The sequence below is a fragment of the Poeciliopsis prolifica genome, unplaced genomic scaffold (assembly GCF_027474105.1).
Source record: "Poeciliopsis prolifica strain line A6 unplaced genomic scaffold, Auburn_PproV2 SCAFFOLD035, whole genome shotgun sequence".
NCBI lineage: Eukaryota > Metazoa > Chordata > Actinopteri > Cyprinodontiformes > Poeciliidae > Poeciliopsis > Poeciliopsis prolifica.
In genome coordinates, this window is record NW_026562410.1 from 1,094,085 (window position 1) to 1,121,370 (window position 27,286).

Genomic DNA, 27,286 nt, shown 5'->3' on the forward strand with positions numbered 1-27,286 from the left:
ACGAGTATCTATTTCTTAATCTGTTTATTGCATAAGTAAACAATTTATGTGTCTGCTTATTGCACAAATTCCAATTAAAGTGCATCAAGTTTTTAGTTCCAATTCATGAACATGTAAAAAGTCCAAGAGGCACAATTACTTTTCAAGTCACTGTGGACCTGGTACTGTTCTCTGTTGTAGAAAGTCTTGTCTGGGTTTTGTAACTTTGGCAAATTTCCACATTTGATGTCCTTTTATAGTTTCCCAGATGTTGTCTTCTGTACAACTCTACGAAACATCTCATCATTAGCTACAAATACTAAATACTAACTAATTTAACCAAAGCACTGTAGACAAAAAGGCAGAATTTTTACCCTTTCATTCTCAAATCTGTTGAAATTCAGGAGAAATCTACTGCCATCTAGCGGCGGGTGATTCATACAACAGCAAGAATCTTGCAAAAAAAAAAAAAAAAAAAAGAGAGAAAGAAACACACCTGTCGAGCTGCTGTTTGTTACCGGCTTAATCAATGGCCGCGTCCTCACTTTGGCGATATTTATATCAGTGACACTTTTATCCACTTTTTTATGGAGAAGAATGTGACGACAGGTGGAACTTGCGTGACTTTCTGATATCAAACTTAAAGTAATTCCCGCTGATTGGAATATGAAAGCACCTGTGTGAACAGAGCAGGGCGTAAGGGGTTTACGGAGATTTGAGTTCAGAGAAATTCACCCGCAATGCGCCTGGGAATGAAATGTCGCAAACACGTCAGACCACCCCACACAATCTGACCGAAGGCCACCCTGTGACCAACCTGACCTTGGTTGTCCTGCTGCTCATCCCCTTTGTGGTCATTCTCCTTCTGCTGAACTGTCTCTTCCTGGGCTACAAGGTCCTGGTCCTGTCCAAGAAGTCCAGCAGACCGAGGCGGGAGGACACCGAGGAGATGCTCCTGCGACCCACCCTGCCGAGACTCAGAGTATCCGACGTGGCCTTCTCCCCCCTGCGGGACGGGAGGACAGCCTGCATGTCCCTGTCGGAGCCCGTCCTGTCCCACCCCGTCACTTCTTCAAGGGCGTCGTCCAGACACGGAGCCGGGTTGACTCACAAGTTCCGGCTGCTGAGGCCCGACGGCGCGACCGGCTGCGGGTCTCCGAGGGCGCCGAGCACCATCCGGGCCGCGTCCTCCTCGCAGGGCTTCAGTCCGAGGCTCCACGTGCCTTCAGGCTCGCGGACTTGCAGTAACAGTAAGCCAGGCTGGTGTCAGAGTGCTCCGGTTTTACTGCAGTCCAGCGATTCAGAGGATAACTCCAGAGTACACGCGGTTCCACCAAACTCTCCCATGGTGAGCGATTTCTGTGTATGAGAGGATGGCAGTTGCGTAAATGTTCGTTTAGATACGTTGAGTAAGTGTTAAGGACTTTGTATGTTTCTCATCAAGGTGTTTACAGTGCTTCAGGTATTGTTGCAAACAGAGATTACTTTCATGCAACTTATTTCAACCCTAATTAATTCATAATTCATTTAGATTTTGGAGCAGGGCCTGTTTATCATTTGATATTGTTGGTTTGTTTTCCATTAGCAGATGATCCTTTTTTATTCACTCCTCACACATGAACTTTAATGAGATCCCACTCTTATTTGTCCATCATCTGTGTGTGGGATAATTTCCATCAAAAATTGGGAAGGACGTCCGCCATCTTTATTATTCCACCCAGTTGGACCAATACTATTAGCAGGGAAACAGAGCTTCAGCATGATGCTACCACTACCATGCTTTATGGGTTATTCAATGTTGTTAAGCCCGAGGTCCTCGCATCGACTTCTACCTATTTTGGAGCTCTTACATTTATTTTTGGTTACCACCCTTTGTTCCGCAAATATCAAATTGGCTTCCCTGTCAACCAGAGGATTGGCGTTGCTGGATATTTCTGTTTCTGACAAGCTGGAGTCTTTGTGGTTCTTGAACATGCTGACTGCTATTTTCAAACCCAATCTGAAGGTGACTATGTCAGAAACTGGAAAAAAAAAATCTATGAAAATTAAACATTAGACTTCTATTTCTCAACCCTATTGAAAAATTATGAATTGTCCTTACAGAGCTTGATCTGTGCAAGTAGAATAAATCAATCTATATTTAACCCCTAACTAGACAAATGGTCAAATATCCATTCAAATATTTTGATTATTGCAACAGCATATAGTTTATTTGTAACTTGTTCAGTAAACAGTGTGTATATATATTTTAATCATCTTGTGATGAGTATACGTATGTCAGTTGATACAGTCAGTCTAAATGATGTCACTGTGGACTCAAGTTTCTTTAAGCATCAGTAGGGGTCAGCACAAGATACTGGATCTTTACCAACTGAGGACAAATCAAAGGAACTGCAACAAGAAGTGGATTTCTACAGTCTACAGCTGGGGGTTAGGCCATCTGTCAGCTTATCCATTTATTTTTCCTTGACTCACAGGAGAAAGTGGCGCATGTGGATCACAGTCGTCGGAGCAGTACTTACGAGAAGCTAACAGAAGTGAATGCAGTCGCTCCTGTCTATCCGTACAACAAGCTGTTCATGGAGTGTGAGCACATGAACCCAACCTCAGAAGCATCCAGTCTGAACGCAACTGATGTGGGTCCTGGACTGGACAGTGACTTCGGAGCAAGTGCAGGTACAGAAGTCTCCTCCACCCTGATTGTATTAATTGTCAGATTGTTCATTTGATATTCATTTTCTGACTTCTATAACTTGGATTATGTGGACGAGGCAAATGACATTTTGCTACTAGCGGTCATTTGAGTCATTTATAACAAAGCAGAGGTGTGGGCATCGTGTCTTCCAGGTGTCTCCCTGCACATTTTGTCTGCAGATAGCGACGGCCTGTCCAACGGACTGTTGTCTTCAGCGCTGGAGTGGGATTATTACGACCCCTGTTATGTCAGACAGAATAATATACCCAAACATAATCACCACAGGCCTTTGATCCACACTAAACAGTACTGGGTGTAGTTCACAATTTTCTCAATGTAGATTTTAAATGTTTGTTCCAAATAGCATACCAGTGTGCGTTTTTTTTTTTAAATTGTTTTTGTCTTAAAAGTAATCACTTAATTTATGCACTGAGTAAATTTTGTTGTAGAATGCACTATCCCACTGTTCATAATGTTTCATTAACACTGAACCGTCACTTCAGTTACTGTTAAATGTTTAATCGGCGTCCTTCACTCAACATTCATAGAGGTTGTCACGATTTTCCTTTTCACTATTTATGGTTGATTTGGATTTAGGTTTCACTATTTCCTCACCTTCATCACGTTTGTTTCACTGCGTAAGTGGTTGTTATTCACACAATTAATGAAGGCTTAAGAATTTAATAAAGAGTTATATTTTAATAAATTAAAATAAGTCTTACATTTTATTAAAAACAGAATCCATGTTGCTTGAACTCTAGCGTAAGGTCTCCACAGTCTAACGGTTCAGGGAGCTGTTGATCCATTGCGTTTTCTTCAGCCCACAGTAAATGTTGACGTTGTGGAAACCTGTTTTTTCCTTTTGAAAATTGTACTATCTAAAATTTATAAAATTCCAATCAAAAATGTGGACTTTCAAAAAGTGGAAATGTTTAACAGATACATATATTTACAAGGAAATTAATACAATTTGGTTATTGCTGCAATTGGCCAGCAGAGGGACCTACAGTTACATTCGAATCTCTCACATTGAGCCTTTTTCATATGAACGTAAAAGTATTTAAACTAGATTTTGTACTACTTAAAGACTAAAGCTCATTGTTGATAAAATTTGGGTTTTCTTACCTACAGTGGCACATATATATGATTGTATACAGCAGAATAATAAGAAAACACTATTGAGAAAAAGACAGCAATGTCACTTAGTTGGAACACTTTATTTAGTTTTAGGAGATATCTGTACATAAAATCTCTTGAATTTTTCTTAAATTCATTGAGAGCATAATTCATGCTCTGCTTTGGAAACAAAAACAAGACCAAATGCGTGTCATTTCACTCGAAGCTAGAGAGAAAATTCAAAACAATCTGCTTGAGTTTAGCATCAGAAGCTTCAGATATTTTCCCATCAGCCCTGCAAAGAAGAGCAAAACTGTTACAACGCATTCTTACAATGGGAAAAAATAGATGCACTATATTTTTCCTACTTGATAGCTGCTAGCAAGTCTTGCTGCTGACTCAAGATGTGCTGAAGGAAAGCTTTCTCAAACTTGGTGATCTTGCTTGGTTCCATCTTGTCAAGGTGTCCTCTCACTCCAGCATAAATGACTGCTACCTGTTCTTCAATGGCCATTGGAGCTGAAATATAAAAAAACAGGCAATTAGAGTTGAAAATAAATGTCATCCACATGAAAACCTGGAACAAGCAGCTGACACTCACAGTACTGTCCCTGTTTAAGGAGTTCAGTCAGGCGAACGCCACGGTTCAGCAGCTGTTGCGTGGCAGCGTCCAGATCAGAACCGAACTGAGCAAAGGCGGCCACCTCTCGATACTGGGCCAGCTCCAGCTTCATCGTACCTGCCACCTAATGACAGGCAGCACAGGCTGTTTAAAGTGAAGCATTTGACAAGAGAGAATAGCTCGGCAAAGACTAACCTGCTTCATGGCCCTGGTCTGGGCAGCGGATCCGACGCGCGACACTGACAGACCGACGTTAATGGCCGGACGAATACCTTTGTAGAACAGCTCGGTCTCCAGGAAGATCTGTGTGAGGAAACTGCACTTAAGGAAAAGCTAGAGACTGAGCATCTCAGCGTCCAGCATGACAAATCAGCCGCTTGCCTGTCCATCTGTGATGGAGATGACATTTGTTGGAATGTAGGCAGACACATCTCCAGCCTGTGTCTCAATGACAGGAAGAGCAGTGAGGGAACCGCCACCAAAGTTATCGTTCATCTTGGCAGCTCTCTCCAGCAGACGGGAATGCAAGTAGAAGACGTCTCCAGGGTAGGCCTCGCGACCTGGGGGACGGCGGAGCAACAGGGACATCTGACGATAGGCGACAGCCTGCAGAGACAATCAACAAGGTTTAATCAATGTCCAATCCAGGACCCGGACGCCATCTTTCCTAAAAACCCTCTGAGGCAGGAGTTGAAGTTTCACCTGCTTTGAGAGATCATCATAGATGATGAGGGCATGCTTCCCGTTATCTCTGAAATACTCCCCCATGGAGCAGCCAGAGTAGGGAGCCAGGTACTGCAGAGGCGCAGCATCAGAAGCAGTGGCCGATACCACTATGGTGTACTTCATAGCATCGGCGTCTGTCAGCCTCTTCACCAGCTGAGCCACAGTGGATCTCTTCTGGCCAATAGCAACATAGATGCAATACAGCTTTTTCTTTTCGTCAGTTCCTTCGTTGAAGCGTTTCTGGTTGATGATGGTGTCGATGGCGATGGCAGTTTTGCTGCAAAACAAACGTGGAAACCTTAGCTGACATCCACAATGATATATATATATATGATGAATATCTATATCCCTTGATATTTTTTTAATCGCAATACCACCAGACTGCTGAGGGGATAGGGGCGCCTTCTAAAAAGAAGCTCTAGTGCCTGTGGGTGATTGCTAATGGGGAAAGATTCTACTGTTCTTGTCTTTGTCTTGAACTTTTTTTATTATCCTAGCATATGTTTTTATAACTTAATCTTTAATCTTTAAATTGAAATTAATCTTTCTCATTAATTTCAACTAACTTCCATGTCCTTGTTTAGGAAAAACAGCCACATGTTTTATTTGATAGCTGCTAAAATCAAGTAAAACATGAATATGATTATATGTCATTTTGGATGTGTGGGGTGATGCTTAGTGTTCCCACAGTGACAAACTGGAAGACAAACATCTCCTGTGTCCCTTAAATTAATTCATCACTGCAGAAGAAATTACTATATAATAATTAAACTTACAGAAGTTATGTGGAACACAAAATCCAACTTTAATTGCTGCAAGGGCATCTAAAGCCACTGAAAATAACATCTCAGCATGCTGTGTGCTACAATATTCTCTTTGAACAGCATCCATTACCCCGTCTGCCTGTCTCCAATGATGAGCTCACGTTGTCCACGGCCAATGGGGACCAAGCTGTCCACGGCTTTGATGCCGGTCTGCATAGGCTCCCTCACAGAGATACGGGGAATGATACCAGGGGCTTTCAGACCCACACGTCGGCGCACCTTGGAGCCAAGAGGGCCCTTTTGGAGAGGACAGAGAAACAAAGTCATTATGTTTCTTCTAGCACCTGAGAACTTGTGGAATTAATATTGGAACAACCCCCGAAAGACAACACAACAACCCAATAGATTAAAATGAGTACCTTTCCATCAATAGCATTTCCCAGAGCATCAACAACTCTGCCCAGGAGTTCTTCACCAACAGGCACATCGACGATAGCGCCAGTTCTTTTGACGATGTCGCCCTCTTTGATCAGCTTGTCATTACCAAACACCACAACACCAACATTGTCAGGCTCCAAGTTCAGGGACATGCCCTGGAAAAGACAATGCTTGATTTCAGAAGCAGCCATCAAATGCACACACAACAAAATAATAGATGTTAAGTGCAAAGATTCAGCACTTAGAATAAGACACCAACTTTGTTTATCAAGTGAAAACAATACAGTTTCTCCAGGTTGGGAACTGAATCTAAGGTTTACAACATCACCTTGAGACCAGAGGAGAACTCCACCATCTCCTCTGCCTGCACGTTCCTAAGGCCGTACACTCTGGCAATACCGTCACCAATGGACAGGACACGGCCAGTCTCCTCTAAATCAGCACTGGTGTCAGCTCCCATGATCTTCTCCTCCAAAATGGATGACACTTCAGCTGTGCCTTTACAGCGTAAATGAAAAAAAAAAAAATCTTGTTACGAATAAAACCAAAAATTCATAAAGACCTGCAGGAGATTCCTGACACACTGACCTGTTTTTTGGAGCCAATGCTGGGCGGTGTGCAGATTCTTGGCTCCGACGCATGCTGCCGCAACATTCTTAGATACCTTTAACACAGAAAGAAATTATGACTTTGATTTATGTAGTCAGAGGGAATATACCAATTAAATGTTTCAAGGTGCACCAAGGTTACATTTCAAGACTCTTTAAACTTTAAATAATTTTTTCCCTACTTTAAGTAATTTTATTGGGATGCCAGAGAAACTGCAGTAAGTGACTGTATATGTGTGACGCAGCTCTCTCCCTCCCGGAGATGTTGCTGCACACTGCCATTCAGCTGATTTTATGAATAGCTTTTGTTGCATAAAAATCCATACATATTCAGGGTTTATACTTTCCATAAATCTGGAAAGATTTATGAATAAGTAAAAAATAAACAATGCAAACAGTCCTGCTGTTGAACCTAACGTAGCTCAGACGTCTGAAAGTAAACATTTCTCATGTACAGAAATGTAGATGAGAAATGCAGCATTTAAGAAAGGTTTGTGAAACTTTGAGTTCATATCATAAACATCTCTTTAAGGCCATTGCCTGGCAGCTAGTGATTAATAACAATATAACTGCTGTTTTTATGCTGTTTTAGTCATGTTGCCGTCTTGGGCCGTCCAATTTGATGCCTGAATCATAATATGCCTTGTCACAGGATTGATTAAAAAAAAAAAAAAGTCAAAAGTTATGATCACATTTTTAAAAATTCCTCTTCTGTACTAGCAACTAAAACACTTTACTTCATGCCAAAGCTGAAAGGACAAAGAGGATTTTTGTTTCAAGTATTTTTACTATATTTGTAAGAAGTCAGTATTTAATGCAAGCTCAAATCTTGGCTGATATGACTAGATCATTATAAAGTGATCTAGTCATATCAGAAAAGGCAAAACAATTTTTTAAAAAGCAGCATTATATTAACATAATTAAAAAATTCAGACTCACTTTCACACGAGCCTAAAACATAACAGAGTAGACAAAAGCAGGGAACAAATTTCACTCCAAAATTAATAGTCACCTAAGAACACTTGTTGGGTTACAAAATGCTTGCGTTTCAAACATCTCAAAGTGAATAATTTGGCAGCAGAACCTGTGTAGAAATATCTACAGTTTAATGAAAAAGGATGACAATCTACAGTATTTTGCTGCTTGTGTTCACTATTGTGCAACTAACAAAGAAGCGAGCCTAACCTTTTTTAACCGATGGGTTGAATTATTAAGCCTTCACAACAGAATCGTTTTTGAGGTCCAGATAAACAACCGATTATTTATACATTCTCAGTAATATATTGCAATATCCCAGATGTCTGTCAGCTGCATAATGTCAACAGAGGGGACTGGGAACGTGAAGGGCTCTGTGTCCTCCAGTGCAAAGACGACGGAACAGCAGCAGGTTTCAATGTGTGAAAAATCCCTTTTTTTCATGCCGAGATACAAGACGAGCAAAACATAAATAGGTTAGAAGTGCTTACAAATCCAGCTCTTCGTGGCAGGTTGCGGGCAAGAGCCGCTGCGAGGCGAACTGACAGCATGTTGGAGACCTGAAGACACGTCCTGCTCCCGGGGCCGAGAGAGAAGGGCGGCGGACAGGGCGGCGCTGTGAATGGAGGTCACAGCAACCCGGAAGTACTTCAAAATAAACGAAAACATTAATTGTTCATTTTTTTTTCTTTCTTACATTTCTACTGGATATAGGTAATGGAACTTACCTAATCTTATATGCATAGAAGTCCGTTTATATATATATATATATATATATATATATATATATATATATATATATTGTATCCGTGATGACGGATATATATATATATATATATATATATATATATATATATATATATATATATATATATATATATATATATATATATATATATATATATTGTATCCGTGATGACGGATATATATATATATATATATATATATATAATGTATCCGTGATGACGGAACAATAGCCTAATAATTTGATACAACAAAATATCTCAGAAACTGTGCAGACCATATATAACAAAAATGTCCATTTCCAATAGCATAACACCATTTTTGTATCATCCTTTACCAAACAAAATGAGTTCATTGAATAAATTTATGCAGAGATTTTTAATGCATACATGCAGCAAAAACAATAAGAGTAATGAGATACTTTGTCAGTTTTTGTTTTCATGACAGACTTGTGCCAGTGTCCGTTTTCAAATTGAAACAAAATCAAACTCAAAATAACATATATCAGCATCCATAGGTATCCAGCATTAACATAAAGCTATATGTCCAGGGTAGGCAGAAGAACACTGCTTTTTCAGCATTTGCAAATAAAATTATTGAACTGTTTTTAAACACGTTCCCCAAAGCAAGTTAAGATGAATTCTTCAGACAAATTTGCAAGTTGAGCTATTTGCTGTTATTCACCAAGCTCTGGCAATTTACCTAATTTATTAGTTCTTAAATCCAGCCTTACCTGGACCTGTCATTGCAAGGTCCTTGTCTATTTGAAAAAAATAAATAAAAATACAAATCTTATAGAATATCAGTGCTGTTGACTTTATGAAATTGTAACATCAATAAAATGCAGCAGTGTAAAATAGATCTGGTTCATGTGCTAGAACCATTCTCCTGTTGTGTACCGATGGTTCACAGTTCTATGGAAGTGGATATTTCTTGGGCATTGTGCATTTTTTGAAAGAGTAATTTTGAAATGTTCTCAGAACGTATCTCTTAACCAACAAATCAACTGATCCAAGGAGCCAACTTGTAACAATCAAGTTGCTCATGGCCGGTAATTTCTTTCTTTCTTAATGTTTCATTTTGTCATCACATTTTAAGTTGTGTGTATTTTTAAATTGAGCATTTGTTTCACTTTATAAGCTATGTGAGACACCATCCACAATGGGGAGCTTTTCTTCTACATCTTCAGTTGATTTACGCTTTGAACCCCGTCATCTACTTCCCCAGCGATTCGAAATCATTCGATTTCTCGGAGAAGGCGGCTCTGCAGTCGTGCTCAACTGCTATGACACCTCCACAAAACAAAATGTTGCCGTGAAGTTTGCCAAAGGGAAATACAAATTGAAGCATGAGGTAGGACGCTAGCCATATGTGATACCGTGAAAAGCTGATAAAACCAGAATCAAGTGACCAAATGTGATTATTTTATGTTATTTGCAGGCAGAGATGATGAGATATCTCATGAAGCACAAATTGGATGAGAAGAACATTATAAAGTTTCACGACAGCTTGAGCTCAACCTCTTGTTTGGTGTTTGAAATGTGTGACATCAATCTAAAGGACTACATTAAACAAAGATTCCCATTGAAATTACAAGAGATTAGAACAGTTATCCAACAGGTATGGCAATAATTAAAAAATAAAAAATGAAATCTGGAAATGTTATGATTTAATGTAGAACACAATTCCATTTGAATCTCACTTTCTATGTTGTATTATGATCATGTTTTCAGTTGGCCACAGCTTTAGAGGGACTGAAGAAAGTTAAAATCATCCACAGTGACCTCAAAACAAACAACATCATGGTGGTGGATGAAAGGAAAAAACCGCTGCAGGTCAAGCTGATTGACTTTGGCTTGGCTCTCCATGCCAGACATTCGAATCAAACCATCAATCAATGCCTTTTTTACAAGTAAGAATTGTAAAAAGAAATGTTTAAGTTGCTTCAAGGCTGCCAATCAAGAAATGCAGGCTTAACACTGATGCAACATTATAAATGTGTCACAGACACTCCTGAATAATGACAACTTTTCTTGTTTTAGAGCTCCTGAACTCATTCTTGGGCTCCCATACTCTGCAGCTTTGGACATCTGGTCACTGGGGTGTGTAGTGGGAAAGATGCTTTTAAACTATGTACTTTTCCCGGGGAATACTGAATATGAAAATGTGAGTAATTTACTGTATTCATACAGTTCTATACTTTGAAACCACTATTGCTGCTTTTTTTATGTATAAGAAATTAAATTAGATTATGTTACATTTGTTTTGTTTAAATATTGGCATTAATACCACGATGCTGTTAAACCAAATTCAAGTTTATCATAATTCAAAAATCTCATACAGCCTCATTCTTAAGTTTGTTACAACTCCAGTACCCAGTTTGAAATGACAGATGTTCTCTCAGCCTAATAAGTAAACCCAAAAATGTATATTTGGTTCTCTTGTTTTAGCTGTGCTTCTTCACTGATGTTCTGGGACCAGCACCAGACTATCTTGTTGATGCCAGCAAAAAAGCAGAAAAGTTTTTTAAAAAGTCAGACTCTGACAAGTGGATACTGAAGGTACAATGAACAATGTCCTCCAAGTATTAAGAATCATGATTTTCAATATAAGGAAAATTAGTGTCTTTTCTTATTTCTGAGAAATTTGGTTGAAAGTACACAAACATAGTACAAAAGAAAGACTGCCTAAATCCCTTACATGAAAGCAGTTAAATATTTTTGAATGTTTCAATGGATGGTCAGTAATATTTTGACATTCTTATCTTTGTACTCTGAGTTGTATTTTAAAAGGACTGTAAAAATCCTTTTACAGTCACCTATGGAATACTGGGGACATGAATACCATAAATACAAAAGGTCCTTGAACTTTCGCTTTTTGCATCAAGCTAAAATGGTAAGCCATTAGTATAATACACCATCAACTAGCACTGAGGTTTGTCTTCATGACCTCTCAGATGATATTGTGCTGTTTTGTAAATAAGAGTCACCTGAAGTATGAAAAACTGGCTGCAACAGATGAGAGGAGGGAATGCATAGCGCTGATGAAGGCAATGCTTCACTGGGATGCAAAGAAAAGGATTACTCCCAAAGGAATCCTGAGCCATTCCTTTATCGTCCAGAAAAGCAGCAGTCCTCGCAACTCTTTCCCTGAATATAACGTTCCAATTGAGCAGGAACCTTGCACCAGCAAGGTCACAGCTCATTCAAATTCGGAAGACTGGCGAAAGCATTCGTTTTTTGCAGGTCAAAATATGAGGGATGTCAAAGGAAAGAGAGGAACATATGACATGTAAGTACCACTGTAGAATTGTTAATATTATATACACTCATTGCAACTCAATGTTGTAGGCATCCAGACACAATGAAGATGACTTTCTGAGTTCATTTAAGTGGAGAATAATCAAGATTTAGCTGACTTTGACTGCGGCATGGTTGTTGCTGACAGACAGTGTGGTCTAAGGATTCCAGAAACTGGTAATTGATTTTCACTCAAAAATAGCTCATAGTTTGGATATAAAAAAAAAAATAAAAAATCTAGTGAGTGGCGGTTGTGGGGACAAAAGTGTCTTGCCGTTGTCAGAGATCAATGGAAACTCGGCAGACAAGTTTGAGAAGATAGAAGGATAAAAGCCCCTTGGTCATTGTGCTATTTATACTGATGTATGTGGAATAATATATCGACATGAGTCACACATCAAATCTTGAAGCCAATGGGCTACAGCTGCAGTAGATCACACCGGCTGCTCCTCGTGTAATTTAATAAATGAAAACTCAGGGCGCAGTTTACACAGGTTCACCAATACTGAATAATAATAATAATTTGAAAAAAATGCTGCCTGATTTGATTGTTTCAGCTGCTACACTCAGATGGCTGGGTCAGAATTTTGCATAGCATTGATGTTTGGCACACTTTGGGGCCCCTGAATTACAAACTGAGAATTGTTCAAATACCACATCCCACTTTAGTGTTGTCCATATCATCCATCGGTTTATGAACATTTTCTGATGGCATCTTCCATTCAGGAAATTAATACTCCAAGTCACAAAACACAAATTCTTGAACCACAAATTTCAAAGTTTTTTTGTTTTTGTTTTTTGTTTTTTTTTTTTGCTATTTTTGCTCTTGCTATTAATTCTGTATGTGTTTATTCTACAGTGCACTGCAGCCAAGAGAATTTGACAAGAAACTGCCTCCACGGCCAAGAATAAAGAAGTCATCTCGTGAACAGTTGAGCAAACTTTCAGTTGTAGAAAACAGACTTCTCTTACAGAAGAGAAACGGTGAGAGACCCACAGCAAGCTCAACTTTGGAGTCCACCAAAACACAGGATACGATGGACCCTCGTTTTGTTCCTGAAACTGCCTTAAGTCAGAAAAGCTCCAGCCGCAAAACTCATCGTCACAGGAAGTCAAAACAGAAGAATTTTTTTGAGAACATATGTCGTTGTTGGAGACGGGGCTAAAAGCTAACATTGGTTGCTATTTAAAATTTGTGTGGCGGTATTAAAAAGCTTAACTGAAAACAACAATGTCCAACTTTACTAAACCAACAGCATATGAGAAAACACTGCTACAAAGAGAAATTGCCATATTATTTTCAGCACTGATAATGTAATCAAATAGTGTAAAAGTATTTCAATTTATGGTTCCAAAGTTAATATTTTGTGAGTTTTTCAGTCATTGAAAATAAATCTACGGAGCAGTAGAATTATTAGTCATTTCTTCGGATGGTTTCTCTGATGTGACTTAGCAAAAACAGCACTGGCAATATTCAGTTTCACCCCTGGAAAACATCTGTACAAACCCTCAAAAGAAGTGCATAATGCAAAATGGCACACTGAAAATCCATCCATTAATTTGGAAAAATGTATTTGGTGTCCAAGAAAATCCGAATAAAAAATAATTTTTCTTCACAAAATGTACCAAAAATTATTAGTGTTATTTAAAAATATAGATAACTGAAACATTTTTTTATTGAACAATACTTGTTTAAGCAGATCAGCTCCTACACTCAAGAAGAGCTGAGATTAAAGGTTTGAGTTTTACCATTTGTTTACTGCGATAAAAAACATTAATTTATTGAGGCTGCAAATCAAACTGTATTCAAACAATGTGCTGTGTACTCCACTTTTGCATTTTTTATTGACATGTCCCCTTCCAAGATTTCTTGACTAAATCGTTTTAGTAAAAAAATAATAATGTTGTCAAGAAATGTGGACTCAACATGACTAGATGAGTTCAGTCATTTTTTGTTTTAATAACTGAACTCATTTGTGTTCTGTAGCACACAAGTTTCAAAACTTCACGTACCTTTTCCTGCTTGTAACCCCAGGTTTATTTACTCTTCAGTTATGCTATCTGCATACCTGGAGCAAAATTTTGATGGAGCTGCATGAATGTGTTCAAACATTTAAACTGCAATGTTTCCCGTAGTACTTATTTTCATCCTGAGGGTGGCGCAAGCACGACAAAGGGACCGGAAGTCGACCACATAGCGATGGAGACATTTTAAAATAAACACCAAGCTAACTGCTGATAGAGCTCCGAGCGCACTGCGTCAAAGCACACACAAATATCTTCCATTTATAAAGAGCACGTTGAGTACAGCTCCGTACTCTGTTTGCGGTGCAAATAAGAAAAAACAGCCATTTCCGAAAATGACAAAAAGTCTGACGTCGATGTACGAATAACTAACGCAGTGGTAAGTCTAAACCAACAGATTGCTATGTGGAGGCTACCACTTTGGCTGTTAGCATTAGCTGCTGGCTTGACCCTGCAACCTGCCTGGTCTCACTCTGGCTGGGTAGATACTGTTTCCATTTATAGGATCTTGCAGTGCAGCTGTCCTGCAACCTGATTTTTTAACGACTTGCGGTTTTCCAGTCAAGTTTGCGGAGGTTGATGTTTTAGCCGACCTTAGCTTCACTGCGTAGCTAAAAGATTGCGTTAGCCGCTAGTCAAAGACTTAAACTGACGGAAGTCATTCTTCAGGTAGAAATGCATTTTTATTCTAAGCAAAACGGACGCAGAAAAGTCGAAGTCATGATGTGCTTGAATGTAGGTTAATATTGTGTGATTACTTGTAGGTATGGTTATGTAAAAGTAGACTATTGATTGGCGCTAACGCTGCTTATGAAGGAAAATGTCTGATTTGAGGTGACTGTGAAACAATGCTTAAAGTGCGGGTAGATTTTTACACTTTTCACTCACAACTTTTGAGTTTATATTTTTGAAGCAAACTAAAACCGTGCTCGTGTTGTATTGCTTACACTTAAATTTGGATGTGCTCTGTGGAGGATGGCTCTCAAATCTGCACATTTCCTTTAAAAACCCAAATATATGCTGTATTTACTGTAGAATTAAAAATCTACAGGATAGCAGTAACTTCAATTTGTGCAAAACATTTATATGCAAATATTTCCATTAGGCTATTTTTATGAGAAGGCCCCAAATATGTAAAGTACATAAAAAGGTTGATTTTATTTAATGCTAAAATATTCAGTTTCTTTACTCTTTAAGGATTTCATCTTTATTTTTTTATGTGCAAGGATGAATCTAATAAATCTGATCTTAGTCTTTTTCTTTGTTTTATTTGCAGCTGTTAGCTTCCTGTCCAGGCACATAGGTCCATCTTTCCTGGACCTTTGGGCTCTGGGCTTAGCTCTCTCAAGAAATGGCTGATTCAGAAAAAGCAGAGGAATTTTTGGATGCTGTATGCACCCCCGAGTCTATCGAAGAAGCACAGACCACTGCAGCTTCTGCTCAAGGAGAACAAGATGAACATCTGAAAACGGAGACGACTACTAGTACCAGTTCGCCCCCAAGGGAAAAGGAAGCAGACAGCCCCCTGAATACTGAGGGAGAGCAAAGTCTCCTCTCCATGCCGTGTCTAATGAAGGAGCTTCGCCGGGACTCCCCAGAGTCTCAACATGCCTCCACAGGGAGTGACAAGCCTGTGTCGCGTCACGTCTACGAAAGCGACTCCTCGAATCCCTGCATGTTGTCTCCTTCATCCAGTGGCCACCTGGCAGACTCGGACACACTTTCCTCTGGGGAAGAAGATGCTGCTCGTCCTGCCGGCGAAGAGGGCAGTATGGAATCTGCGAACGATCCTGGCCAGTTAGAAAAAAGAGAGACCTCTGCCTCAGCTTCAGGAGGCAGAAAGTCTCGCCGGTCGCTTTCGGAGAGTGAAATGCTTCCAAATGCAATGGCCGCTAAGAAGAACCGCTGCCAGCCAACCACAGTGGCGCCAGGGCAGGAAAAACAAACCAATGGCAAGATGGGAAAAGTGAAAGGTCACCGGAGTCAGAAACACAAGGAGCGCATGCGTCTGCTGAGGCAGAAGCGAGAGGCGGCGGCTCGGAAGAAGTATAATCTGCTGCAGGACAGCAGCACCAGTGACAGTGAGCTCACATGTGACTCCAGCACCAGTTCCTCCGATGATGATGACACTTCTGGTGGAAGCAAGACAATCAAGACAGATATTCCAGGTAACCTCCATTACCCTGTCCTATTACATGCATATAGAACACTAATACACTTGGTTAATAGGAGAAGATATTCAGACAATACATCGTTAAAGAGTTTCAGAGCATATAACAAAGAGTAATCACTGATCATCAGTTACACAGGCTAACAATGTGGAGTTCCCTGCATGAATATGAGGTTTTAGGCAAATTAAATAGAAAAGTTTTACATATAATGTACATATATGTCACTGTAATGCAGAGCTTGCTTCTTGTGCTTGTTTTATCAGTCACTCTGTTTTCTTTTTCTAGTGGGTTTTATCTTTTGCCATTCATCATCTAAAGTCATTTGCATTGTCTTTTAAAAGCATAGTTTATCGAGAGAGCCTATGTCCAGTGTCTTATGTACTTTTCATGTTTTCTCTGTTCTGTCTCATCAATGCATGCTGGAAGTGTAGTCTGCATTGTTCAACTCACTTGAGTGATACTGATTTAAATATATAACTTGTTTTTTTTCCCATTGATAACTAAAAAGACCTGGGTACTTTCACCCTCTGTCCTAAACCGACTACTGAAAGTCTTACTGCGTTAGCTTGAGTTGTTGATTTTTATTTGATTAAGTTTTGCCTCAAAATTCAACTGGTAGTATTTTAATTTACATGAAGGAGCCACTGAATGTCCACATCAGTAAAAATAGTGTAAGGGGTTAACTCTTTATTTCTAATACATAATAATTGATGCAAAGATGCAGGTGGAGCTTTTCTGATTTAAAATAAGGAGTAAAAATTTTTGCACTAATCAAAGGCTGAAGGTAATTAGTAGAAATGCACCAGTCAGAAATGTGTGGCTCATTTTCAATCTTATTTTTTTTTTGGTAAAGCTTTAACCTGCCTATAGCAATTTTGGACCTATTCCGATTTCTTTAAAAGAAAGTCCTATGGCGTTTCTTTTTCTTCCAGCTTTCCTTCTGTGACCAGGCAATTATTTTTATTAAGAGCAGAGGGGAGGTCACACGGCAGTGAGAGGCGAGTATCTGAAAAATTCTAGGTTTACTAACATTTAGGACAGAAGATTTACTTGTGTTGATATTTCACAAAATTGTGACAGTATTGTAATATTTCTGAGTAGGTTCATTAGTTTTGCTAGTATAATAAAAAAAAAATCTCTGTGGAAGTTATGGAAAATGCAAATCTTTAACTGAAATTTAAGGTTTCAAAGAGATTGATAACCATTTCAAATTCCAGATATTACATAGCAGACAGGGGTTGAAAGCTCAAAAAGGTTGAATATACATTTAGCCTTCGTGTTATCTGAATCTCTACCACTCTCTTACAGATTAGACAAAGAGGAGAGAGTCCGGTTTCCTTTCAAAGTCATTTTGTACATCTCTTAGTTATTATGGTTAGAAAAAAATTTCGATTTTTGATTTTACAATAGGCCAAGATGCAAAACAGCCAATTCTGGTCACCAGCTGATTTCTCGATGCATCTCTTGTAAATACTAAGCCTGGCAGTTTTCCTGTTTCTTTAAAATGCTCATGTGTGATTTGAAGTGTCCAGAATCACTTGTTGACTACGACTCAGGAAGTCTTTCTGTAGGTAATTTCTGTCTCCAAAGGTTTGCGAGTAACTCCTTTTAGACGGATGAGTGTACTTCAAAGACTCACCAGTTGTTTTCCAAACCATAGTCACTGAAAGGGTCACCAACACATCCACTTTTCTTCCTCTTGGTATCTCGTAGTACATGAAACCGTTTCAGCCATATTTTTTTTTTTTTTTACATCCCGGATTCCAATTTGAGTGCTTCAACTGCATGATGTAGTCCATCAGCATGAAAAAGAGTCGATCTGCACGTAACCCAAAACAGACCTTCATTTTCTCTTTAATACACAAGTCCACCTCCGAAGCATGAAACGTGCCACTGTATTTTCTTATGGCTTGGCCTCAATGTCTTTAAAGCTGGCTTCAGACGTGCGTCGGAGAGATCCAGAGTGGGAGCCCAGATTCATGGGCTGCTGGACACCAGTTCGTGGGACAGGAACGGCATCGGCAGCGTTCTGGAGGAGGCCATGACGCGCTTTGCCGTGATGCAGCGCCAGACCGAGGAGCGCTTCCGCATCTGGATGGAAAAGCTGGCCCACCTCGACTCAGACAACGATTCGTCCAAGCGCTCGAGCGACGCCCCCGAGGGCCAGCAGGCGGCCCAGCTGTCCCCCCCGAGCTCGTTTTTGCCCTCATCAGAGTCTGCGGAGACTATGGCCGCTTACATGCTGGCGCGAGAAAACAACAGCCTCGCTCCCGCTCCCATGAACAACAATAACCTCCTTCCTGAAGCGGTCGCTCAGAATGGGAATATAGGTGGTCCAGACCCCGGACTCTTGAATGTTTAGAGTCTACTTCAGGTCCTGTAGTTTTAATAAAAAAAATAAAAATCTAGAACTAGATGATGCTGAAAGCGTGGCAGTCAGTTGTTACAGCTAAATATGATGGGACGTACTCTGAGCAAATACACTACTAACAGCAGCCAGACCTGAGCTGGTCACTGGAACTGGCCTCTGAGCAGACCTTGAGCTCAGTGTTTCTGTTGGCACTGAATCACTGTGAGATTTGACATTCAGAGTTCTCCAACTTGGCCGTTTGATTTGCTGCTGCTTCTGTGACACGGACACAGAATCTTTTCCAACACTGATAAATCAATCAGGGCTGTTATTCCAATATGGTTTGTTTGGCTTGTTTGTTCTCATTTTATCAGCTGTTCAAAAACATACAAACTATCTAACTCCTACTAAAGTGTGCATTAGGGCACCTGGGCAGAAAAATGATGACAGCGCGAGGTAGGGTGCTGCTGAGTAATAGCATGTGCCTTGTCATTCTAAAGCATTTTTTAGTGCTGTTTCTGTAGCAATCAGGTTTAACACTCCCATGTCATTCATGATTTCTTGAACTGTTTGCATCAGGCTTGCAAATGGTTCAGGAAGCTCTTGCATCAACTTTTTTTTTTTTATCTATCTTGGTGGCATAGCTTTACTAACAGCAGAACATTTATCATAAATTTGCCTATACATATAAAATGCAATATACTTACCATACATTATTTTCTCTGCTTTTCAGCTATTACATAATGTTGCCTTTCTGTTACATTTGTTTCAATTGTTGCTTTTACTTTTTTGTAGCAATGTGAAGCTACTGAGGGGGGAGTTGGGTTTTTTCAGCGTTGTCAGACTGTGGACTTCAGGAAAATCTTTGGAAGTTGGCTTGGAAGGGCAAGAGTGTCAAATCATCACTGATGTATTTGCCTTGTTGTGTTTTGTTTGCACTGGCTTTGCCTCCCAGCTTGGCCTTGAGCTCCATGACACAGTGTCTTATTAGCTTAAACATAAGGATCAACTGAAGTGATTGAGGTGCAACATGGAGCATGATGATGTTTACAAATTATTCCTAAAAACAAAAAAAAAGAAGGAAGGAAGGGATAGATGGAAGAACAGACTGATCTGACTTACATCACTGTCTTTTCTGGTTCGTCTGATAGAAAACATTCATCCTCGAACATCTTCGTGACATACAGTGCCTTGCAAAAGTGTTCAGAACTCATTGACTTCACATTTTCTCATGACTGTAGACCTTATTGTGTTTTATTTGGACTGATTTTATGATGGACTATCACAAAGCAGTGCGTGCATTGGGAAGTGGCAGGGAAATACGTGATATTTATTTTTAAAATCTTTTAAACGCATTCTGTGCACTAATATCAAGCTCGCCTATAAGTTAATGGCTTCCACTGCAATTACAGCTAAATCTTTTGCAGTGAATTTCCAACAGGTTTACACATCTAGAAAATAAGTCTGCCTAATGTCTTTTGCACAATATCTCAAGTTGAGGTAGATTTATAACGCTCCGAACGTTTTTTTAAGTCTTTCAACTGAATTTAACTTTGGCCTTTGACTAGGCCATTCTAACATGCATTCTTTATATCCTTCCCAGTCCAACTCTGGCTGTATGTTGGCAAGCTGTATGAAAAGAATCCCCACAGCATGACACTGGCACTGCCACTACCTTGTCTTGAGGTGGGAATGATGTGTTCAAGTTGCTGCTTTTCATTCCATATGCATGAAGTCAGACAAATTTTCATGTCCTGCTGAAGAAGTGCCCCCACATCATAATGCTGCCGCTGTCATGTCTTTTCCTTACCTTTTGATTAAGTCAATTTATCCTTTTCCATCCACTATTTATTTCTCCCCCTTTTATTTCACAAGAATGCACTGCTTTGTGTGTTGGTCGATTGCATAAAATTCCAATTTTATACATTAGAATTTGTAGTTGCGTTGAGTAAAACTTTGATAAAGTTTGAAGGAATGCGAATCCATTTGCAAGCTACTGTATGTGAGGGGCAACATCTGTAACACACAACGCTTCTGACATCCAAACGCATCAGATAGCTGTGGATGGAATCCTTGACTCAGAAACGTTCACAGCCGGGATTCGAGAAGCGCTCCGTATATAAATGACTGTTTGTTTTCTCGGCTCTCAAAGCCGAACACATCGTTTCCCACCACCTGTTTGCATGTGATTATATAACTACGTAGTGCAAGGCCAAACTAGTTCTCATCAGCAGCATGTGTTCAAGGTATATCTGTGCTTGATGCTGATATGAATGGCGACTGACGGGACGTTTTACTGATTGTTTTTTCCTTGCCCTGTAGTTTTGTTTCAAGTTTTTCTGAATGTTTTTTAAGGTACAACGTTTTTAAGGGTTTGTGTTTTTTTGCTGCTTAGATTTAAATGGATCCAACATCTTCCTTTTTGGATTTATTAAAACTGAAGTTACATTTTTAAATGGAAAAGAAAAAAAGAAGTATTGCCAACACTATGACGTAAACTTGGTGCATACAATCAAAACGTGCATTGAAAACACTAAGGGACAGTCCATTGTTTACCAAAGAGACTCTCCTGGTTTACATTAGTGCTTTTTTATCATCAAAATGTGACCTTTATATTTGGAGGAGCTCTGTTTCCCTGGTTGCCATGGTTGAAGTATATCTTAGCTCTGTCAGCTATTCATAAGTTCTCTCATTGTACATGATGTGCAGACAAACCTGCTGTAACACCTACACAAACGTCTGGACAACAGAGTGTGCGTATCACTCTGAGGGACCCTACAGGGTAGATTAGCCTCGCGCTCCTGCTCTTCCACGATTATTCTTCTGTTGTCTGGCTATTTATCATCTTAACTGTGTTTCATTCACAGAGCAAGGTTATTTTTAAGTGTTTTGTAAAAACTGTAGTGTAGTTTTTATGTGGATGGCTGTTATTTTAAAAACCAATAAACAAACAAAAACAAAAAAAACCAGCTGTTGCAGATCCGTTTTATTTATGCATGTTTTTCAGCGTACCGACTCCTTTCAAGCATATGAGGATGATTTTATTTATTTTTTAATTATTTTTGATGTCACCTGCGGTCGTGTAGATGCGGCGTCCAGTTCGTTTCCAAGCAGAATGCATCTACTCCCTAAAGGCATGGTTTGAATAATGAAGTGTTTTCTTTGTCTCCTGCAGACGGGCCTCCGGTAGTGGGTCACTATGATATTTCAGGCACTGATTCTAACCAGGAGAGTATGAGTGTGGAGACAGTCCGGCCTACGGTGATAAGGCATGAGCTAAAAACACACAGAGGCCAGGACATGGCAGCACACTCTGGGTGTATAAGAGCTCTGAGCTCAATCTCAGGTCAGTTACAAACCCGGTGTGTCCGATCTGATCATTTCCTCTAGGTTGAAGTGAGGTGGCTTTGAGAGGGGGGCGGGTGTCTTCCATAAGTAACGGTGGAGGGAGGGGGAACGGGGCTTTTTAATCTCAGCGAGAGGCCTTTGAAGTACACTTCATCACACACACACGTCCCTGGTTTCCATTTGGTGTTTAAAAAAAAAAGTGGTGCTTCTTTAAAGCAGGAAGATGTAGCTGATTCTTTTTTGTTTGTTTTTCATAAACACCATGAGAATTAAGTCTGTGATCTGATTTGCTTCCTTTAATCCAATCAGTTTTTGAAATGGAACCGTCTCTTCCTTGTCTCTGTCAAAGCAGCTACAGTCTTCGTGTGTCAGCAAGGCCTGCAGCTCGCTACTGCTTTGATCCTCCTCCTGATGTGTGACTGTCCCTCTTATTTATTTCAGGCCGTGTGGAGGCAGAGCTGCTGCACAAGGAGAGCTCTCAGCACAAAGGCCAGATTAACATTGCGTCCTCAGACAGTGAGGTGGAAATAGTCGGAGTACAAGAGAACGCACGGTAAAAACGAGTTTGGGAGGGTTTTTCTGAGTTTTCTTAAGCTGCACTTGAAGCAGTCCTGATGTTTTTTGTTTTCTTTTTCACATCCAGATGCGCCCATCCATGCGGAGGGGTGATAAAAAGTCTGTCTTCCTGGAAGGACAATTCAGTGGAGCAGTTAAACAGCACAAATCAATCACAGCTCTGGACTAATGTTTCCCCTCGCCCAAACTGGGTCTCTCCTCCCGAAGTGGTGGACCTGACGTTGGACGAGGACGCCGGGCACAAATATCTACTTTAAAAGCGTTTCGCACACCCCGCCTAGTCCGATACTGGCTGCAGCCTAGCCCTTACCTGCTTCTAAGCTCCTTGTTATCTTGAACTCCTATTTTTAACTTCCTTGATTATTAAAGCCATTCTACTGATGTGATTCCCAAAATACACGCTCGGCAACTACAACCTAGCTATAATGAGATGGCGCAGTGCTGTGAGTGCAAAGTAAAACTTGGGTTATCTGTTCACAATAGCAATATCCTCCCTTCATTCATTACCTCTGTCACTTCTGCTTACCTGAGTTGGGCAGTTTTTTTTGTTTTGTTTTGTTTGTTTCTCATGCTTGCAAGTGAAAGAACATTGCGCCTGCTGCTTTAGATTTTGTTACACTGCTGTTGATCTGCATCTCTGCACACTTTGAGTGGAATGTTTCCGATCCGATTTTTTTCGATAGCACTCAAAATCGAGCTGAATCTGGCATGCTTTTTAAATTTTTTTTTTTATAAATACAGTGTAAATATATGGCAACAGTACCTGATCAAAATATGTTGGGGAGGGAGTTTAATTTCAGAGGTCTCAACACTGGATGTGCATTCAGATCAGTCACTATAGACCCAGTCCGCTTTGCACAGTGTCCAACACCGGCACCACCGCCTGTTCCAATTCGTTCAGAGTGTGTTTCAGCCACACCTTATAGGAACTGTTACAAAAATCGTTTGCGAGTTAAATGAGAGGATCTTTTGGCTCTGATAGATTTACATCCAAGTGTAGTGTTTTTAAAACTCACTAATCAAGACTTTTATCTGGCACACAGGACCTTACTGTCGTAATAGTATAATTTGACACGACTCATCGTTTTTCCCCCCCCACCTAAACTTCTAAGTCTACTTGACATTGGAGTGATTGTCTGCTTCCATTTTCATAGAAAAACAAAAGTCTCTGTTCAGACCTGATGTAAACATCTGTTCTGGTTGATTCAGATCTATGTAGACGAGTTTAATGAACATTCACAGCCTGCTTTAAAACGCTAACACAGAGTCACCTATTCATTTAATGCAGCAAAGAACTTGAATTATTTTCGCTTTGATGTATAAACCAGCAACACGTACTTTAAAGCATATTTGGCTAAAAATAAGATAACGGATAAAGGAATAGAGCTCTGGAAAAAATTGAGACCACATGAAATGATCAGTTTCTCTGATTTTGCTTTTTATAGCCAATTGTTTGAGTAAAATGAACATTGTTCTTTTATTCTTTGAACTACTGACAACATATCTCTGAAATTCCAAGCAAAAATCTAGGATTTATTTGGAGAAAATGAGAAATGGTCAAAATAATCAGTGCTTTCAGACCGCAAATAGTGCAAAAACAAAAAAAATTCATGTTCATTTTTAGAAACAACAATACTGATTCTTTAATTCAGGAAGAGTTCAGAAATCAGTATTTGCGGCTTTCAATGAGATTCAGTGAATACTTTCCAGAGCTGTATACTTTCGTACATCAATGATAAAACTGTAATTACTACTTTTTCTGCTTTCAGAACTACTACCTCGGTCACATGAGTTTTTGTTCGTTTTGTCTTGTAATATTTAGGGGAAAAAAATAACTTTGAATAGGTCAAACTCTATATTAGAAAACTTGAAATTAGAGTCAATCCAGGAAAAGCTTGGTTGAGTCATCGTTAATTTTGACCGCTCAAAACAACGCCTCGGTACAACGCACGGTTGTCATCCTACACACATAACGCCACTTCAAGATGAATTGTCAACTCAGAAACAGACTTAGAATGCAATTTAAGCTTTCATAAGTCAATTCATTATCCTGTCGATCGATCGGCTTGCTCAGGACAGTCACTGGTGCCAGAGGTGAACGGAGTCAAACTTTTTTCAAAACGTTTCGTTTAAATTGTGCTTGCAGGTTGAGCTTTTACTGTTGCATCCAAGGAGGAGTGCGGCGCAGGTTTTAATTCCAATACTAAAACAATTTGGCTCATTTCCACATGCAAACACAAGGTGGGATCTGTGAGTTGGCAAATAATTCATTGTTCTAGTTTTAGTTGTTTTGAGTCGTGTCAAAACAGAAGCCACGTTTTCACCTGAGGGACTCTTATCAGTGAATGTTTGACCTTGCAGTGTTGGCTCCATTTTTACCGCTTTGCATGCTTCTCTCAAATAAACAAAAAAGAAAAAGAAAGAAACTCTGAGAAACCCTTTTTAAAAAAGAAAAAAAAAGAAAGAAATGTTTCTTCCCTTAATTACTGCAAAGCAAAATGGTCTGAATGCCTTGGAATGTGCACTATTTGCTTTTAAAAATGTACAAAGCCTATTTTAACTTTACAGAGCAGCAGATTTTGCTGTCTCATCCACAAATATATTTTAAAAACGGTTGTGAATTAAGCACATATATAAGTATATATTTATATATGTATATATATGTATATTGAAAAGTAAAGGGTGTTGAGTTTGTGCTCATGCGTGAGGCGTTGTGAGGCATTTAATGTGTGTGGGTTTTTTCCCTGTCCGGTCTCCTCAGGGCCTTCTTGCTTCTTGCCTCCAGTCACACCTTGTCTTCATACTGTAGTGGATCCAAGCTGGTGAATTTCTATCAATAGATAACCTTTGCAAACTGTTTTGCTGTTGTTGTTTTTTTCCTTGTAAAACATTGAATAACATTGACTTTCCTATACCATACTTAATAACATAGTTTATAAATTAACTTCATCAGATGTCAGAAAGGGAACATTTCCAATTTTAGCAATCTATACCAAAGTCTAAATGGACTTTTTGTTCTCAGTTTGTTTCAGTTTTATAGTGTGATCTCGAGTCCCTTTATGCATTTGAGCCTTTGTAAACTTGGAAATATGATGCAGATTATGTTTTAAAACTCAAAGATGTCAGTATATCTTGCTTTACTTGGCCAGTTATTTCCACAGTTTGCAGCTTCCACCTTTATTAAATCTTTACCGCAACATTTCTGCTCATTAGTGACAACAGTATCAGTAGGCAACGTGGCAGGGATGCCCGACTGGTTTTACATTGTTTAATAGCATTTTTTTTTTAAAACCAGGTCAAAAATGTTGCTTATTGAAGCTTTGATCCTCTGTTGTTTCTATTCAGCTTGTTTCTCAGTATTTTTAACTAGCAAGAAATGTTTTGTTTTTGGTTGGGTTTTTTTTTTTTTGTCTTTTTTTTTTTTTTTTGTCTTTGTTGCTTCTGCAAGACCCTGACTTCCTTGAAATCATGTATGTAGAACAAAAAGAAACTATTTTAAGAGTAAATAAATAGTATTATTTAATGATATCTTGTATCTGCATTGTTTGCTTTCACAAAACTCACTCTTCTTCCATTTTCAAAAAAATGTTAAGGACTTCATGCAATGGATTAGAATGAATGCAAAAAAAAACAAACTCAACAATAGGAAGTCAGTCTAGTCTTATGTGGCTATTGATAGTAATTTGAGCAAATTGCTTGTTTTGCCACTGAAGCATTTACTAAAAACCGCAGGTTGATGACTGCGACATTCAGAATTTGTTTTCATTCCTTTGGGTGCAACAATTTAGGCAGCGGTGTTTAAAACGTAAGGTTTCTTTTGGGAAAGTGTGAACTTATTTTTCAGTTCAGTTCATAAGTACTGAAAATAGTGAGTGTTGCTTAGTTTGATTCCAACCATTCTTCCACCAACCCTTCAGTCTGCCTGTCCACTTATTCATCAGTCATCTTCCCTGTTGTCTGCGGTGTTTTACAGATGTATTAAAGTCTTGAAATTTCGGGTTAATCAGATTCACTACACTTTGTTAGTTTTAGTTTGTTTTTCAGTTGGTGCGTACAGGATATATAACATATTTAAGGTTAAAAAAAAAAGTAAAATAATTTATCCTGGGATTTTTATTGTTATTCAGGGGTGTGAACACTTTCCATAGCCTCTGCATGAGCAAAAGTGTTTCCACCTCCCAACTCAATGAGATCTCCCCATGCTTTTCTTTTCTCTGCTTAACAGTCCAGACAACAGAGAACAATTCAACTTTAGCCTCACCCAGCAATATGGCATGCTGGGTCAGGGGTCACACTGCAACACCTGCCACTAGGGGGACATATGGAGTTCACATGAAGAGTACAATGAGGCAGTGGAGCAACGCAATGTGGTCCACGGGGCCCTTTTCCATAAACTAAAGCCCTCTTAGCTGGTTTCTTTTCACCCCTGGGGCAGAACTTCAGCTGTATGCTAATTTATTTCGAGCAAGCAGTGGCCTGGCGATGAATGGCTCCTTGCAAGAAACGGTCTTCCTTCCCCTTGCAGATGGCTGAATGACGCCACTCCAAGTTGTGCTCTGCACATTTTCCGCAAGTGATTTCTCCGGTTATTCAGAGTGAGAGCTCGTTTGTATGGCACCGCTCTGCTGCCACCAGAGGGCAAAGAAGGAAACTACTTTCTGTACCCCTGGTTGAGCTAAATACTTTTTTAGTGTCAGTTCAAGAGGAGGAAATTTCACTCGCAGTGAACATAAAGCAAAATGAAAGAGCATTTGTGTTTTGCCTCCTGCTTGAAACATTTTATGGTGAGAAGTGTGGGAGATGGGGGACATATGGAGCTGAAAGTTTTGTGACCCTCTCAGTCTCCCCAT

General features: G+C 39.5%; 4 protein-coding genes across 9 annotated transcripts; 3 read left to right on the top strand and 1 right to left on the bottom strand.

The window, feature by feature from the left end:
- The first annotated feature begins 720 nt into the window (after positions 1-720).
- hwa (huluwa) lies at positions 721-2,993 on the top strand. Its single transcript, XM_055052389.1, has 3 exons — positions 721-1,327; positions 2,457-2,655; positions 2,827-2,993. The coding sequence occupies exons 1-3, from the start codon at positions 737-739 to the stop codon at positions 2,991-2,993; spliced, it is 957 nt and encodes a 318-aa protein (XP_054908364.1). The 5' UTR covers positions 721-736.
- Positions 2,994-3,872: 879 nt separating this feature from the next.
- On the bottom strand, positions 3,873-8,536 carry atp5fa1 (ATP synthase F1 subunit alpha). Its single transcript, XM_055052390.1, has 11 exons — positions 8,415-8,536; positions 6,929-7,004; positions 6,669-6,838; positions 6,322-6,495; positions 6,033-6,199; positions 5,115-5,415; positions 4,794-5,018; positions 4,608-4,715; positions 4,392-4,536; positions 4,159-4,309; positions 3,873-4,085 (listed from the first exon to the last, which is right to left on the bottom strand). Exons 1-11 carry the CDS (start codon positions 8,472-8,474, stop codon positions 4,007-4,009), a joined length of 1,656 nt encoding a protein of 551 aa, XP_054908365.1. The 5' UTR covers positions 8,475-8,536; the 3' UTR covers positions 3,873-4,006.
- Positions 8,537-9,642: 1,106 nt separating this feature from the next.
- LOC129374141 (homeodomain-interacting protein kinase 1-like) lies at positions 9,643-13,206 on the top strand. 3 transcript variants are annotated; one of them, XM_055052391.1, is made up of 9 exons: positions 9,643-9,718; positions 9,808-10,020; positions 10,108-10,287; positions 10,401-10,579; positions 10,710-10,833; positions 11,118-11,228; positions 11,482-11,562; positions 11,651-11,958; positions 12,826-13,205. In XM_055052391.1, exons 2-9 carry the CDS (start codon positions 9,829-9,831, stop codon positions 13,130-13,132), a joined length of 1,482 nt encoding a protein of 493 aa, XP_054908366.1. In that variant the 5' UTR covers positions 9,643-9,718; positions 9,808-9,828; the 3' UTR covers positions 13,133-13,205. The 3 variants fall into 3 exon arrangements, with proteins under 3 accessions (XP_054908366.1, XP_054908367.1, XP_054908368.1); XM_055052393.1 differs by having other exon boundaries at positions 9,655-9,718; positions 9,895-10,020; XM_055052392.1 differs by lacking the exon at positions 11,118-11,228 and having other exon boundaries at positions 12,826-13,206.
- A 975-nt stretch (positions 13,207-14,181) lies between these two features.
- On the top strand, positions 14,182-25,962 carry ark2n (arkadia (rnf111) N-terminal like PKA signaling regulator 2n). Of its 4 annotated transcripts, none has more exons than XM_055052523.1 (5): positions 14,182-14,370; positions 15,268-16,159; positions 21,688-21,858; positions 22,302-22,413; positions 22,504-25,962. In XM_055052523.1, the coding sequence occupies exons 2-5, from the start codon at positions 15,343-15,345 to the stop codon at positions 22,691-22,693; spliced, it is 1,290 nt and encodes a 429-aa protein (XP_054908498.1). In that variant the 5' UTR covers positions 14,182-14,370; positions 15,268-15,342; the 3' UTR covers positions 22,694-25,962. The 4 variants fall into 4 exon arrangements, with proteins under 4 accessions (XP_054908498.1, XP_054908502.1, XP_054908501.1 ...); XM_055052525.1 differs by lacking the exon at positions 14,182-14,370 and adding an exon at positions 14,478-14,660; XM_055052527.1 differs by lacking the exon at positions 21,688-21,858.
- Positions 25,963-27,286: the final 1,324 nt, after the last annotated feature.

Excerpts from the sequence above, each read along its gene's own strand:
- hwa (XM_055052389.1), top strand. The coding sequence starts at position 737 with ATGTCGCAAACACGTCAGACCACCCCACACAATCTGACCGAAGGCCAC. Across the intron at positions 1,328-2,456 it reads TTCCACCAAACTCTCCCATG|GAGAAAGTGGCGCATGTGGA; the intron begins GTGAGCGATTTC and ends CTTGACTCACAG. Across the intron at positions 2,656-2,826 it reads TGACTTCGGAGCAAGTGCAG|GTGTCTCCCTGCACATTTTG; the intron begins GTACAGAAGTCT and ends CGTGTCTTCCAG.
- atp5fa1 (XM_055052390.1), bottom strand. The coding sequence starts at position 8,474 with ATGCTGTCAGTTCGCCTCGCAGCGGCTCTTGCCCGCAACCTGCCACGA. Across the intron at positions 5,416-6,032 it reads ATTGGAGACAGGCAGACGGG|CAAAACTGCCATCGCCATCG; the intron begins GTAATGGATGCT and ends TTTGTTTTGCAG. Across the intron at positions 4,537-4,607 it reads AGACCAGGGCCATGAAGCAG|GTGGCAGGTACGATGAAGCT; the intron begins GTTAGTCTTTGC and ends GCCTGTCATTAG.
- LOC129374141 (XM_055052391.1), top strand. The coding sequence starts at position 9,829 with ATGGGGAGCTTTTCTTCTACATCTTCAGTTGATTTACGCTTTGAACCC. Across the intron at positions 10,288-10,400 it reads TTAGAACAGTTATCCAACAG|TTGGCCACAGCTTTAGAGGG; the intron begins GTATGGCAATAA and ends TCATGTTTTCAG. Across the intron at positions 11,563-11,650 it reads TTTTGCATCAAGCTAAAATG|AGTCACCTGAAGTATGAAAA; the intron begins GTAAGCCATTAG and ends TTTGTAAATAAG.
- ark2n (XM_055052523.1), top strand. The coding sequence starts at position 15,343 with ATGGCTGATTCAGAAAAAGCAGAGGAATTTTTGGATGCTGTATGCACC. Across the intron at positions 16,160-21,687 it reads AATCAAGACAGATATTCCAG|ACGGGCCTCCGGTAGTGGGT; the intron begins GTAACCTCCATT and ends TGTCTCCTGCAG. Across the intron at positions 22,414-22,503 it reads GGAGTACAAGAGAACGCACG|ATGCGCCCATCCATGCGGAG; the intron begins GTAAAAACGAGT and ends TTTCACATCCAG.